The 14098-nt window shown below is 39.8% G+C and overlaps 2 protein-coding genes across 2 annotated transcripts; both read left to right on the plus strand.

Moving 5' to 3' along the window:
• Nucleotides 1-4131: 4131 nt before the first annotated feature.
• LOC146461026 (actin, cytoplasmic) lies at nucleotides 4132-6748 on the plus strand. Its single transcript, XM_085087470.1, has 3 exons — nucleotides 4132-4480; nucleotides 4551-4661; nucleotides 5780-6748. The coding sequence occupies exons 1-3, from the start codon at nucleotides 4226-4228 to the stop codon at nucleotides 6542-6544; spliced, it is 1131 nt and encodes a 376-aa protein (XP_084943596.1). The 5' UTR covers nucleotides 4132-4225; the 3' UTR covers nucleotides 6545-6748.
• Nucleotides 6749-9259: 2511 nt separating this feature from the next.
• LOC146461027 (actin, cytoplasmic type 5) lies at nucleotides 9260-12520 on the plus strand. Its single transcript, XM_085087492.1, has 3 exons — nucleotides 9260-9592; nucleotides 9663-9773; nucleotides 11519-12520. The coding sequence occupies exons 1-3, from the start codon at nucleotides 9338-9340 to the stop codon at nucleotides 12281-12283; spliced, it is 1131 nt and encodes a 376-aa protein (XP_084943618.1). The 5' UTR covers nucleotides 9260-9337; the 3' UTR covers nucleotides 12284-12520.
• The last annotated feature ends 1578 nt before the right edge of the window (nucleotides 12521-14098 follow it).

Raw genomic sequence — 14098 nt, forward strand, 5'->3', positions numbered from 1 at the left:
CTCTTCCCATAAACCCTTGAAGGTGTGTGAGTAACTTTCACAAGTGTCCTTTTTCATCTTGCCGAAAACGTAGCAAAACATTTTCTTCCACACCAGCGTTTTCGTCTCTATTTCATCTTTTCACACTAAATCGCTCGAAAATGATGAAAACGACTGGGACCTGGGATTGCGCATGCGTAGATGTTCGGATTTGTACTGGAGCCAATGTTATGTGACGCTATCTACGTCACCGTTTTCAAAAGTCTTCGTTTTTACTTATCCGCACTAAAAACGGAGCGTTTTCAAAGCGATGCGTTTTCTAAAATCTCCACTTTTGAAAGGGTTTTCGATCGTCAAACGAAGATGTTAGTGTGGAAGAGGCCTAAAGTAGTGGAAATTCACGAAGCGTGAAGCCGCCGTAAGCGTGCAGTATATCGCCAAGCAGCTCTTTGTTCGTTTTTGCGCCAACGCATCTCGTGGAAAGAGCGGGAAAACAGGGCGCAGGGCTTGATGGGAAAGAGGTCAGGTACCGGAACCAGTTGATCGAAAAACGGTTGACGCAAATCGAGAGATTAAACCACGTTTTCTTTTACTCTTGTTCAAACTGCAGTTAATTTCAGTTGAACTGGTTTAAAGGTTTTCAAAGTCAAAACTAAGACAATAATCCTTGTGTACAATTCAGATGAATTTAAAAACGTCACGGGTAAAGAAGGGCAGCTTCTGATGTGTAAAGTAAAGTGGCTCATTAGACCATTGTTTATCTTCAGTTTCCTTGGCATTAAGTGTCTACAGCAATTGGTCAATCATAAGGTTATATACAGTACTTAAGTGATGCATGACGCACAAAAATTGAATTTGTAAAATCATGGGATTTTATTATATATTTGGAAAAAGTAACACAAGAGAACACCCACTCCCCAAAATAAGCTCCTCTGTTTTGAATTCGTGATGGGGTTTTATCCTATTCTTTCCATACAAATCTTTCTAATTTAAGCACCGAAACTAAACTGAAGAAGCTTGCGCAAAATTTGTAAGGCGAAGTTACAGTCGCGAATTGTAAAAGGTGCTAACTTTCGGCGGGTGGACCTTTCCGAACCAGTGATCCTCGACGCCCACACAAGATCAACTGACACTCCCAGTGCTTCATGTAGTGCAACATGCAGGGGTACGTGACTGTTTCGCATCTTTATTTTAGTTTTCAATTCATCGTTTGTTCGATCAACACTATCTTTAAGTCAGAGTAACATATCAATTAGATTGATTTGATCGTCACCGGGTAAGCGACGAAACAAAGAAACGCGACAACAGAGCTAAAAATAAATAAACGGGACAAGTGAATGAATAAGAGGAGAACCATGCAAAAGTGCATGACTAAGAGATAAAACAATGAAACATATTTAGGGAAAGTGGTCCAAATTACTACACTCGAACAGGGCCCACCAAACCACAAAATAGATGGTTGTCTCTCCCTGCATCCCTCCTCCCTCAACCTGAAAAGATGGAGTCTTTATTGCATACTCACCTCTCTATCTAGCAATACGGAAAAAATGACAATGAGATCCTAACCTCACTTTTTTGTCTATCTAGCAATGCTGACTCTTCCTAGCTGGATATTTCTGTGTCGACTCAAATTTTAAAGTCAATAAAATTTTGTCGGTAATGTTCAAGAGATAGGTGGTGTCTTCGATACCCCCCCCCCCCCCCCTTCCCTTGGCCACTACTCTAGACAAGGTGGGTCCTCTCGAACAAACTTGTTATGGACAGTTCCTTAAAAGGAAAGTTAATCATGATGACGATGATGATGAAAAAGATGATGATCATAGATTAATAGACAAGGTGAATGGTCATGAAGAAGGGACGGACTATGAAATGTTCCACCGATGTATAAAAAACGAAATATTGGATACATGTGTCAAGAAAGCAAGCACAAGTAAATACTCCTTTCCATCAAAATAGAAAATAACATGATAGTGGAGAAATTAAAAAGAAAACATACCGAACGTGACAAAGGAACCAATTATAGATTAAGAGACAAGCGATCTAAATGTTCATGAACTTGAATAAGAGACGAAAATGCGAGATGACGTTACCAAAAAAATTTGAACAATGGGACACTTACAACGGCGGAAGAGTCGTGTTCATTCACGTGAAACGAGCTTAACTGGTCACAACTATTTTAGGTCATTTTAGGGTTTCGGCTACAGACTCAAACGTTTACAGTGCGACGCGCCTTACCGTGGCCAACCAACAAACTTTTTTTACAAGTTAGCCAATCAGGATATCTTCCTCCTTGTTCATAAAATGCAGAACGACATGTTTTCAATAATTACTTGTAAAAAGAGTTTGTTGGGTGGCCAGGGTGAGGCGCGTCGCAATGCAAAAGGGAAAAAGAGGACGACAGGAAAGTAATACTGAAGAGCATTCTATTGAGATTTCATCCACAGACTCAATAGTTTGAACCTCCTTACAAAGCGTGATAAACAGGATTGCTGCAAGGAACTGGTCGTTAGCTTTCACTAAGGCCAGGCTGTAGGGTTCAATGCATTGAAAACTGAAAATAATATCACAAGGCCCAAGACGGATTACCGAAAACTTTATATCAAGCTGATCACTCGTTGTCGATCTGATCTACATCAAATAACCGTTATAAGATCAACATAAATCACGAATTTCATTAAACTGGTATCCCTTTATGATATTTTCAGTTCTCCGCGTACTGCAAAGCTCACGATCAATACAGGGTATTATCTCAGGAGCTTATAATAACAATGAAAATTAAAATTAATTTGAGAAGATGACGCTCTTGCCGCACCGAATATTTTTCCAATGACTGTGGCCCGATTTCAACAAACCGCATCTCAAAATTCGCAATGTGCACCCGAAAAGATGTGAAACGGGGGTCATTATTAATTAAAAAGCTTTGAACGGTTTTTAGCCACAATGGAAAAAAGCTATATTACTTCATAGTGTAGATATTGTTTGCTTAATGTTCAAACACGTTTTAATATGTAAATGAAGTCAGAACGTCGGAGTGGAATGTGTCACAAGGCTGCAATTTAGTGCATAGCACAGATAATTGAATGTTCTCGAATGTTCGAGAGTTAGTCAAGGACAAGGTCGTTTACATCATTTCTTTCCGGCGTTTCAAACTTGTCAAAGATTCTTTCCGACTATCAATCGGTGACCCGGTCACCATTACACTGCATGCAGGTCACACCAAAACAACATTCATGATACTCATTCAGGTTCAGACATGGAACATTTGAAATTCTGATTCATTTAGGAGAAATAGGATTCAAAATATTTTGAGATGACGTTTTGGAGAGGATGGAATGTACCAAGGGAATCGTGCGCACGTGTCTGTAGGGTCATGTAATACTCATTAATATTAAGCCTTCTGAGGGAGTTTCTGCAGCGGAGGCCCGGAATTTTTCCGCGGACGGCAACGCCTAGACCCGAAAGTCAAGCCAAAGGAAACAGATTTTCCCCTAGCTGCAATAACTTTGAGTGGTAGATCTAAACTGTTATGGCCGTTTCTTTCGAAAAAATCTCGTTAGCTAATGTGTGAACAGCTATTCAAAAATAATGAATTCAAATTACACTGTACAATTAGGTTTGTCTGGTTGACAAGCAAAGGCAAACTCTCAATATATTTCAAGTTCCACCGACCTGAGGCAACAAATAATAACTATGAAAATATACTTCAAAACAAGAAGCTCTTCAATTATTCCTTAAGTTCTGCAAAAAGAAACCAGGGCCGTGATTGATTCTAAGTTTTCCGTTACTTCGTAGTGATACAACGCTCGATTAGTTTTGCACAAGAAAAGACGCAATAAATGTAAATCAAATTCTGTCACATATCCTTTAAAATATTTGCCGGGACTAAAAGGAATCTGTTTATTTGAATGAATTGCTAATAACAGCTCTCAGCATACTAAATTTTAAATTTTCACCGCTCCAGGCTAGTCATTTCCCGCTGGAATGGTCTAAAACGATGCCAAATTTGGCAAATTTAGCTGCTTTCTATGAAAAGAAATGATAAGCAGTTTTAAATAAACATGAGCATTTTTCCCGGATTTGCATCATTGTTCGCGTGGCCGATTTCAACCAATCACATTGAAGCTTTAGCTTGCATAAAGCTAGCACCGGGGATCACAAAGGATCACACTTCGACGCTGTTCGAGGAAGCGGTACAAAGAAGGTTTATCAGCACAACTTAGTGTTTAAATTTCAACTACATTACAAAATGGCCGATGAAGACGTTGCTGCCTTGGTCGTGGATAATGGCTCCGGTATGTGCAAGGCCGGTTTCGCCGGAGACGATGCTCCTCGTGCAGTGTTTCCATCCATCGTTGGCCGTCCAAGGCATCAGGGTGTGATGGTTGGTATGGGTCAGAAAGATTCGTACGTCGGCGACGAAGCTCAGAGCAAGAGAGGTATTCTGACCCTGAAATATCCTATCGAACATGGCATCGTAACGAACTGGGATGACATGGAGAAGGTAAGTTAACTTTTGCGAAGTAAATATCGAATTTGGGCATAGCCTGACGATAAATTTCTTTAAATTTCAGATTTGGCATCACACCTTCTACAACGAGCTGCGTGTAGCGCCCGAGGAACACCCAGTTCTGCTTACAGAAGCTCCTCTAAACCCAAAAGCCAACAGAGAAAAAATGACACAGGTGAGCTTAACATTTTGTATCATTTTGTAAGCGCAAACCTAGTAGTAGATATCTTATTCTATACCGCTACGTGTCTCTTGATATTTTGCTACCAAGAGGGAGGGGCCGCATTTCAAATGCCTTGTAAGGCAGTTGCAAACGTTTCCTCGCAGCACAACTCCAGTTTTGAGTGTCATTTCAGTTTAATCGATACCACGTATATGGCATATTAAAAGGGTTAAATTTGTTGGCATATTTTATTAAATTCTCTCTAGGAACATCGGCTGCAAAAATTTTCAATTTATTAAGTCCTAAGGCGTTTTTACAACTTACTACATGAACAGTCGATCTTTGCGCTTTTCGAGTAAGTGTCTCGAGTTTCGGTTTCTTCAAAACAATTTCAAAGAAGTTCTAAAATCATTCGGCAATCGACGGCTAAAGTAACTCGCGTGGCCCTCGAATATTGCATTTTGGGTGGTCATTTAAGGCAAATTTGCATGTGTATTTTAAGGACTTGGTTAAAAATGATTTTATGACATTCTGTCTTTTGCTGAATACCAAGAGGGCATTACAACCGCCGATTTGGTCTCAATTCATGGATTTAAAGCTAAAATTTAGAAATTCAAATGTATTGGGAAAAGGGCTTTTCAAATTATTTTTTCGTAGGAAGCTTTCGAGTAACTACCTGATCACATATGAGTTTGTTTTATGCCCATATTTGGTAAAGAAAAGCTCTTATTGGTCAGAATTGCTTGTATAAGGTTGAGCGATTAATATGCACGTTTGGTTGCTTCTTTTGTCAGAATGTGAATAATTGACATCAATAAGCCCACACAAAAATCGAGCGAGTAAATCTATTGAAATTGCAACTTCTTGCTCGATGTAATTTCGGTTTTTCTCTCGAAGCAAAGACTTTTTTTTGTCTAACCAAGCAGAGTAGTCACGTCATGTAACTTGCTGTGCTTTAAGAAACACTTGGGCTTATGTCAATATTTGTACCTGCAAATAACAGCGAAGATGAATTTGCGAATATTTTGCGCTATGTGTTTCACTTGAGTGATATGGGCCCTTTTACAAAATGGTCTGAAATGACACTCAGTTTTCGATTTATTTCTAACAATTTATCATTTTTTTTCTAGATCATGTTCGAGACGTTCAATTCACCAGCAATGTATGTCGCCATCCAAGCTGTGTTGTCTCTGTACGCCTCTGGTCGTACAACTGGTATCGTCTTTGACAGTGGTGATGGTGTGAGTCACACAGTTCCCATCTATGAGGGTTATGCTCTCCCCCATGCCATCCTCCGTCTCGACTTGGCCGGCAGGGACTTGACAGACTACCTCATGAAGATTCTGACCGAGCGTGGCTACTCCTTCACCACCACCGCCGAGCGCGAGATCGTACGTGACATCAAAGAGAAGCTCTGCTATGTTGCTTTGGACTTCGAGCAAGAAATGCAAACTGCTGCCTCAAGCTCCAGCTTGGAGAAGAGCTACGAGCTTCCTGATGGACAAGTCATCACCATCGGTAATGAGAGATTCCGGGCTCCTGAGGCCATGTTCCAGCCTTCCTTCCTTGGAATGGAATCCGCTGGCATCCACGAGACCACCTACAACTCGATCATGAAGTGCGATGTTGACATCCGTAAGGATCTGTACGCCAACACAGTATTGTCTGGTGGCTCCACCATGTTCCCAGGAATCGCTGACAGAATGCAGAAAGAAATCACTGCTCTAGCTCCACCCACGATGAAGATCAAGATCATTGCTCCTCCCGAGCGTAAATACTCTGTATGGATCGGAGGATCGATCTTGGCCTCGCTGTCCACCTTCCAACAGATGTGGATCTCCAAACAGGAATACGATGAATCTGGTCCTTCCATCGTCCACCGCAAATGCTTCTAAGCGCTCAATCGAACTTTGTCTCGCCTCGTAAGGTTTAATGAACAAGTCGATTAAAGAAAAAGACATTAAAAAGAAATAGTCCCAAAAAAAAACTACATTATGGAAATACAAATTTCTTTTCTCCTTTGTGCTTCCTTGAGCTTCATTCTATTTTTGTAGATGTGGTGCAGTGCTGTATTTCCTAATAAAGATCTTGTTAACATATTTGTTGGTCTAATTCCTTACGACTATTCCAAACGGGAAAAAACTGAGAGAATTGAAGGAAGTTCCAAAACCAACCTATTTTTAACATCGACATTTGATCCGGTCTATAATTATCTTGAACATTTTCTGTTCTTCTCTTTTGTGTTTGTTTGTTATATTCTTGCTTTGTTTGTTGTGGTTACAGGATAATTGCCTGATGCAAGGCTCTCGACCCAAACTGTACTCATCCAGTTCAAATATTGTTTTGAGATCAAACGTTGAAAGTAAAATACAAAACGAAAAAATTAAGCAATTTCTTGTCACCTAAAACATTCCTTGGCTTCCTTGTATCGTTAACATGTGAAAGTGTCGTTACGTTCACGTGAGTGTATAAAGATGTCACGCCTTCCTTGGGGGAGGGGGTAATGTACTTGATAAAATGGAGGTCAACTCCATACCCTCTTCTTGTCACTGGAAGATAAGCCACTCTTTCGCATATCATAAAAGAGAAACCCACCCCCCACCCCGCAGCACTTCCTCATGTGGCCTACGATATGTAGCACTCCTGGCCGGAGAGCTGGGGGGGCACTCTTAGGTGTAATTCATACACGACACTTCAGATGCGCTGTCATGTCCTCATTTGCATTGAACTCACTGTTTGTGCGTTTATTGCGCTGATTCACTAAAATTATTGCACGTTTTTTTTGGGGGATTGTACTGCAGTCTACCTGATTATGAAATGACGTACAAAATGGGCCGAGGAGAGGACACCTTGGAACGGTGATCGGACCCGGGTACTAACGCAATTTTCCGTCGCTTCCCACTCGACAAAGTGAGCGCGGTGAAAATCTAGACTTGCTTACAAGTCGAGCTGAGAAACGAGCGAGCGACTTTGAGAAAGTCTATGATAAATCGAGCATCTGCAGTTCCGATCTTTGTATGTTTTGTGTCAGTTCAATCGACTTATACGACTTTCTGACATCTCATTCATTTTGTTTGAAGACAATTTCGTACGTGACAGGGTCGCATTCGCGCGTGACAAACGAAAATTGCGTGATTCAGCGCCCTTTAAAATAAATAACGAAATATTGTTAGCTAGCACAATCTGTGGTTAAGAGGGGAAGGTATGTACATCACAATTTCCTTCCGCATTCAAAACATATTTGAGAATCTCGCCCAAGCGAACGATTTATAGCAGTTTACGTGAGTAAATTAATCGGAGGTTCTTTGGTTCCCAACAAAAACCAGATGCACTTGAAAATCACAACACTCCCCAACTACAATTAATTTGCATTTCCTTTCCATAACATAATTTTGGTTAAGTCTCTCAATACGTGTCCAAGCGGTATTATAGTTACAGCAGGAAAATACGTGATTCACCGATATATATGTATACTGATGAAAACCGCGGTAATATCGATCATGCGTATCATACTTTTAATCGACTTCTACTTGGCTAAGAACCGGTAAATCTTTCCTATGCAAATTTACTCTCGCATATAACCAGAATCCAAAAACCGTCATTTTAACCTTAAAAGGAAATTTCATTCCGGAGTATACTGAGTATACAGAATACACGTTTGGAGATGATGGAACATTCTTGATAAAATAATTCAAACTGGTATTTCCTTAAATGACCGTTTGCTGCACTAGTTCATTTGACTTCACAACGTTGCCTTATGAGGAAATTAAATCCTTCTTTATTTCAATCGCTTTATTTAAAACCATATCGCTTCACTTCAGGAAGCTACAGGGCAGATGCATCTAATCCATATTTGGAAAAGCCTTACGCCAAAACTAAAAATAAGAATAATAATAAACAAGCTTCGTCTTCAATTTCTACCCAGAGGGAAAGCCAGCACTTTTTCTTTTTGTATAAGATAATTATAATAATTAAAATATAGAAATATCACGAAAGTGAGTGACTTAAGATTTGTAACTGAACCAATTGTATACTTTAATTGATTCGTGTCATGCGGCTCATGTTTTGAGTCTGTGGATGAAATCTTAAAGTGGGACTCTTCCATCTAGAGCTATCGAGGGATACTTCTCATTATACTGGTCATTCAATTTTTCATATTGAATTTGACCACTTGGAAATGCAAGAGTTGAAACTCTTCTTTTTTGCAGACAACACTAATGAATTATTTTGCTATCGAGGAACGCGATTTTACATACCACCTGGACTACAGTGTATGATGGCTCAGCACAAAACCACAACTCTTAACATGCCCATATTAGGTCACAACTGTACCTTGCTTCTGGCTAAGTTGTGCAGTCACCGCGACTCACAAAACCTAAAAGCTTTGATCAAAAACATGAAGAAAAAAAATTGTGCAGCGGAGCGAGCAAATCTCGTTTTACTGCTTAAGAAACGAACATCAGGTTTTGAGTCAGTATTTAAGAAATTCGTTGTTTAATAAACGCACTCAGATTCACAGGTAACGAGGCAAAATGTTATTAAATTTTAGCCAATCATATACTAGCGTGGTTTTATTTTCTTATATAAATCTCGGCAGCACAAGAACGTGTGCACATTTGAAGCGTTCAGCCCAGTCAAAATTGTGATTTTAAACATTTCTGTTCACTTTTTAAATTTAACATTTAAAAATGGCGGATGAAGAAGTTGCTGCCTTGGTCGTGGATAATGGCTCCGGTATGTGCAAGGCCGGTTTCGCCGGAGACGATGCTCCTCGTGCAGTGTTTCCATCCATCGTTGGCCGTCCAAGGCATCAGGGTGTGATGGTTGGTATGGGTCAGAAAGATTCGTACGTCGGCGACGAAGCTCAGAGCAAGAGAGGTATTCTGACCCTGAAATATCCCATCGAACATGGCATCGTAACCAACTGGGATGACATGGAGAAGGTAAGTTAATGTTTTGCGGTGTTAACGCCGAATAGAAACATTGTGTGACAATAACTTTTTTAAATTTCAGATTTGGCATCACACCTTCTACAACGAGCTGCGTGTAGCGCCCGAGGAACACCCAGTTCTACTGACAGAAGCTCCTTTGAACCCAAAAGCCAACAGAGAAAAGATGACACAGGTAAAAAACGTTTGTTTTCAACAAATCTAGAACGAATATTGCTTTTATTATCGTCCGTTTTTCGGGGAGCAATATTTTTCTTTTTTTCTTTTTTGTTTTCATCATTGTTTTACAGGTGTTATAGCGAGTGCTCAGTGAACTGCAAATTATATTGGATGTCAAGTTTAGTTTCCTTTCAAGGACGTACAACATTGCGCAAATTGGGTATTCTAAATTACTAACGATTCCATTGAACAGACAAGGCGGACAAGGAATAAGATTGTACTAAAATTAACCGGAAATCAAAATTACAAACCACCTCCGTTTCAACGAGTAACTACAATTTCACTGATGCATGGCAAACGGGAGAAAGATTTTTCATGATTTCTTCAGTGGTGGCAAATAAAACAACGAGGTTCTTTTCTTACTTATCGAAAGTATAAAGGCGGGCCACGATAGCAAAACAGACAGCTGCAGTTTCTGGAAAAACACAAAAATTTCGCGCTCGAAGATGTTACCTAAAAGCGTCCTTCAGTTCTTCTAACGATGGTGAATATTGTTCGACTTCGAACAATGAAGACAATGGTTGTTGTTGTTTTTTTTTTTTTAAAGTTAAATAGTTTAATTATCCAAATGTGTCCCCACTTAAACAAGAAGAGCGATCTATTCCCATATTTGGTTACGCTTCGCTACGATTGGTCAGGTTAAACTTGATCGCGAATTCGAAAGCGATGGAGTACGACGAACGGTATTTTAAAACAACAACCGTTTCGCTATTCTTGGACGAAACAAAGGATTAACTATATTGGAATTATTTTTATTTCTCATGCGCCTTGGATAACTAAAGAAAATACTAAGCCATATTTTATGTTAAATTCCTTGTGAGCTTAAATTACATCGATGAATAATAAAAGAGTGAAGCGCGATTGATATGTCACAACTGATGGCCAAGGGTCGTTTTCTTGAGGGGCGAGAAACTGGTACAAAACTGATAATTTCTGTAAACAAATAGCCGTGCCGTTCTAGGTTCATAGACGCTTTGAAAAAAAATATCGGTACCGTACGACTTTTTTGGCGGGTCCGTACCATTCTATGTCTTTTTTGTAAATAGTCCTATTGTGTTAGGCGCTTTGAACGTATAAATTCAAGGGCCACAGAAAAACTGGCTGAAATGGCGATAATATAAATCAACTGAATAACAATACAGACAACAAGCGATACGACGCTAGTAAATGATTTAAAAGTCAAACATAGCGAATTTTCTTCGAATATCCTTCCTTCCTTCGCGAATAAAATTAGACCTAACAGGCCTCACGAGGCCTAAAAAATGTGAAAAGCGAGAAAAATATACTATAGACAGGTGAACATGTTTTCTTGTACCACAACAAAGGGAATGACGCCTTGTTTGCATATTATATTTATAATATCAAAATGCTTGTCTAAACGCTGATAAACATTTAAATCAGCACACTCTTTCGTTACAAAACACCGTGAAATCTCCGTAGTTTTGTAACCAAAACTGTTTTCGAAAATTGAAAGATTATCTTAAACTGCCTTTCACAGTAATGTTTTGCGAGAATTTTAGGAAAACGCGAGAAAAGCGTGGAACGTGATACACGCGTAGACAACGCGCGTGTAGTATAACCATTGTTCAAGAATGGTTTGATTTATGTCAGGTTTAGTTTCTCGTGTGCACGCGCTACACTAAATCTAACATAAATCAAACCATTATTTAACAACCATTATTCTTTCTTTAATTTCACCAGATTATGTTTGAAACTTTCAACTCTCCAGCCATGTACGTCGCTATCCAGGCCGTGCTATCTCTGTACGCCTCTGGTCGAACCACAGGAATCGTTATGGACAGTGGTGATGGTGTAACGCACACAGTTCCCATCTATGAAGGTTATGCTCTTCCTCATGCCATCCTTCGTCTCGACTTGGCCGGTAGGGACTTGACAGACTACCTCATGAAGATTCTGACCGAGCGTGGCTACTCCTTCACCACCACCGCCGAGCGCGAGATCGTGCGTGACATCAAAGAGAAGCTCTGCTATGTTGCTTTGGACTTTGTGCAAGAAATGAGTACCGCCGCCTCCAGCTCCAGCTTGGAGAAGAGCTATGAACTTCCCGACGGACAGGTTATCACCATTGGCAACGAGAGATTTCGATGTCCCGAGGCCATCTTCCAGCCTTCCTTCCTTGGTATGGAATCCGCAGGCATCCACGAGACCACCTTCAACTCGATCATGAAGTGCGATGTTGACATCCGTAAGGATCTGTACGCCAACACAGTATTGTCTGGTGGCTCCACCATGTTCCCAGGAATCGCTGACAGAATGCAGAAAGAAATCACTGCTCTCGCCCCTCCCACGATGAAGATCAAGATCATTGCTCCTCCCGAGCGTAAATACTCTGTATGGATCGGAGGATCGATCTTGGCCTCGCTGTCCACCTTCCAACAGATGTGGATCTCCAAACAGGAATACGATGAATCTGGTCCCGCCATTGTTCACCGCAAATGTTTCTAATTTTCCTTCAATCCATTTTCACCGTGATTGACATTGTTTCGTATTCTGGATGTCTGAAGAAATTTGAATCATATCCAATAATGCGAATACATTTTTTATATATATATAACAAACTGAAATGACTGGGCCAAGCCATTTTGTTGAATATTTATTTTCAAGAAAGCAAAGTTTCTTGTAAAGCAAAACCTTGACAGTTTTGTAAAGATGTTCCGAAAATAAAATTGCGCACGCTTTGAATTGTGGAATGTCATTTCTACTTAATCTCTTTTTTCCATGCTGTTGGGGAAACTTTACAAGAGATCCGATTATAAAAAGTCCTTTCAAATCGGTTAAAACACTAAATAATTCTAGACCGCTAACCAATCCTTTTCTAAATAGCCTGGGCTAGCATCACATTTTTTTTTTCGAGAATGAAATTGCTTATCTAGAAAACTGAGCAGCTGTTCAGCGCTTAGCTTGCTCGGTGACATTTCGACGCAATAGATTTTCTGAACTTTTATATTCGTATTTATGTTACCTAAGACCTAAAATAATTAAAATTAGGAAATACCAAATAAATCAGCAATATAGGCTTACAGCAGGAAAATGCTCCCACGATCCCAGACTCCTGCGTCGCGTGGTTCTTTTCGCGAAACAAAATAAACTTACGGGTGAGGTATACAGGTATTTCAATTAACGTGATGTGGGTAACTTATTAGAATATGCAATCGCACGAGGCCAAGTAAGATTAAGGATAATTTTCACGAGTATTTCCAAAGATTTCCCAAAATAAACCCAACAGATTTGAATGAGTTAAAATTGAACTGAATGAAAAACTGATACCAGCACTGGAAAGAGCACCTTTACTTTAGTAGCCTTGCAAAGTTTCAGCGTATTAGGTGTTATATCAGCTTAGGAAATGTAAGATGAAATTTGACAAATTAACAGATGTTTGTATGACTGGAGATACACGTCATACCCCCGAGTCATACAAACGTCTGTAAATTTTTCATTTTTCAACTTACATTTTCTCAGCTGATATTACACCTGATATGCTGAAACTTTACAGGGTTACTAAAGTAAAAGTGCTCTTTCTAGTGCTCGTATACGTTTTTAAATTTAACTTATTTGAATTTTCGGCCACCATTTTGGAGAAGGGTCTATTGCGACTCGTGCAATTTGGGAAAACTTTGAAAATTCGCATGAAAATTAATGCTTAATTTTACTCGGCCTTATGCGATTACATATACTTATACCATAGAGGGCAAAATTGCTGAATGCTGATTGGTAGAGATAGAGGGCATTTTTTCTTAATTTTCTTTTACTGAACCGATGGCAAGATTACTCAGTCCTGATTGGTCGAAAGGCAGAAAGGCAAAAATACGCTCTTCTGATTGGCTGAACACACCATGTCTACGTTTAGTTGGTAATTTTGTCCCCAACAACGAGTTCTTTGGAGTTTTCACGGGCCGTTTGTGCAAAAAAATGTTTCGGAATTTTTCCATAGACATTTGCTGCCACAAGAAAAGTTGCGTGTCAACTCAAACGGGGATGCATTTTTGTGAAGCGATGTTTCCGCAACCAATTTTTACATAATTTTTGCTTGTTTGCAAGAGCCTTTACAGGCGTATTACCAAAACAAGCAACAAAACGAGAAACGTTTGACTTACGAAAGACTTTGACGACCCAAACAACGGCAGGGTAGGCCGAGGAAGGAGGTCGTCTTTGAGCAAAGCTTGTGTTCCATATATGAATCGAAACTTCTTCCAATTATCACGGGGAAATGGGTACTGGATACGAAATAAAAGAACGTGTAACGCTGATCTCGCTACAAAA

The sequence above is a fragment of the Pavona decussata genome, unplaced genomic scaffold (genome assembly GCF_977016875.1).
Source record: "Pavona decussata unplaced genomic scaffold, jaPavDecu1.1 SCAFFOLD_202, whole genome shotgun sequence".
In the NCBI taxonomy this organism is placed as follows: Eukaryota; Metazoa; Cnidaria; class Anthozoa; order Scleractinia; family Agariciidae; genus Pavona; species Pavona decussata.

Coding starts and splice junctions, on each gene's coding strand:
- LOC146461026 (XM_085087470.1), top strand. CDS start 4,226: ATGGCCGATGAAGACGTTGCTGCCTTGGTCGTGGATAATGGCTCCGGT. Junction 4,481..4,550: donor ACTGGGATGACATGGAGAAG/GTAAGTTAACTT, acceptor TTTAAATTTCAG/ATTTGGCATCACACCTTCTA. Junction 4,662..5,779: donor ACAGAGAAAAAATGACACAG/GTGAGCTTAACA, acceptor TTTTTTTTCTAG/ATCATGTTCGAGACGTTCAA.
- LOC146461027 (XM_085087492.1), top strand. CDS start 9,338: ATGGCGGATGAAGAAGTTGCTGCCTTGGTCGTGGATAATGGCTCCGGT. Junction 9,593..9,662: donor ACTGGGATGACATGGAGAAG/GTAAGTTAATGT, acceptor TTTAAATTTCAG/ATTTGGCATCACACCTTCTA. Junction 9,774..11,518: donor ACAGAGAAAAGATGACACAG/GTAAAAAACGTT, acceptor TAATTTCACCAG/ATTATGTTTGAAACTTTCAA.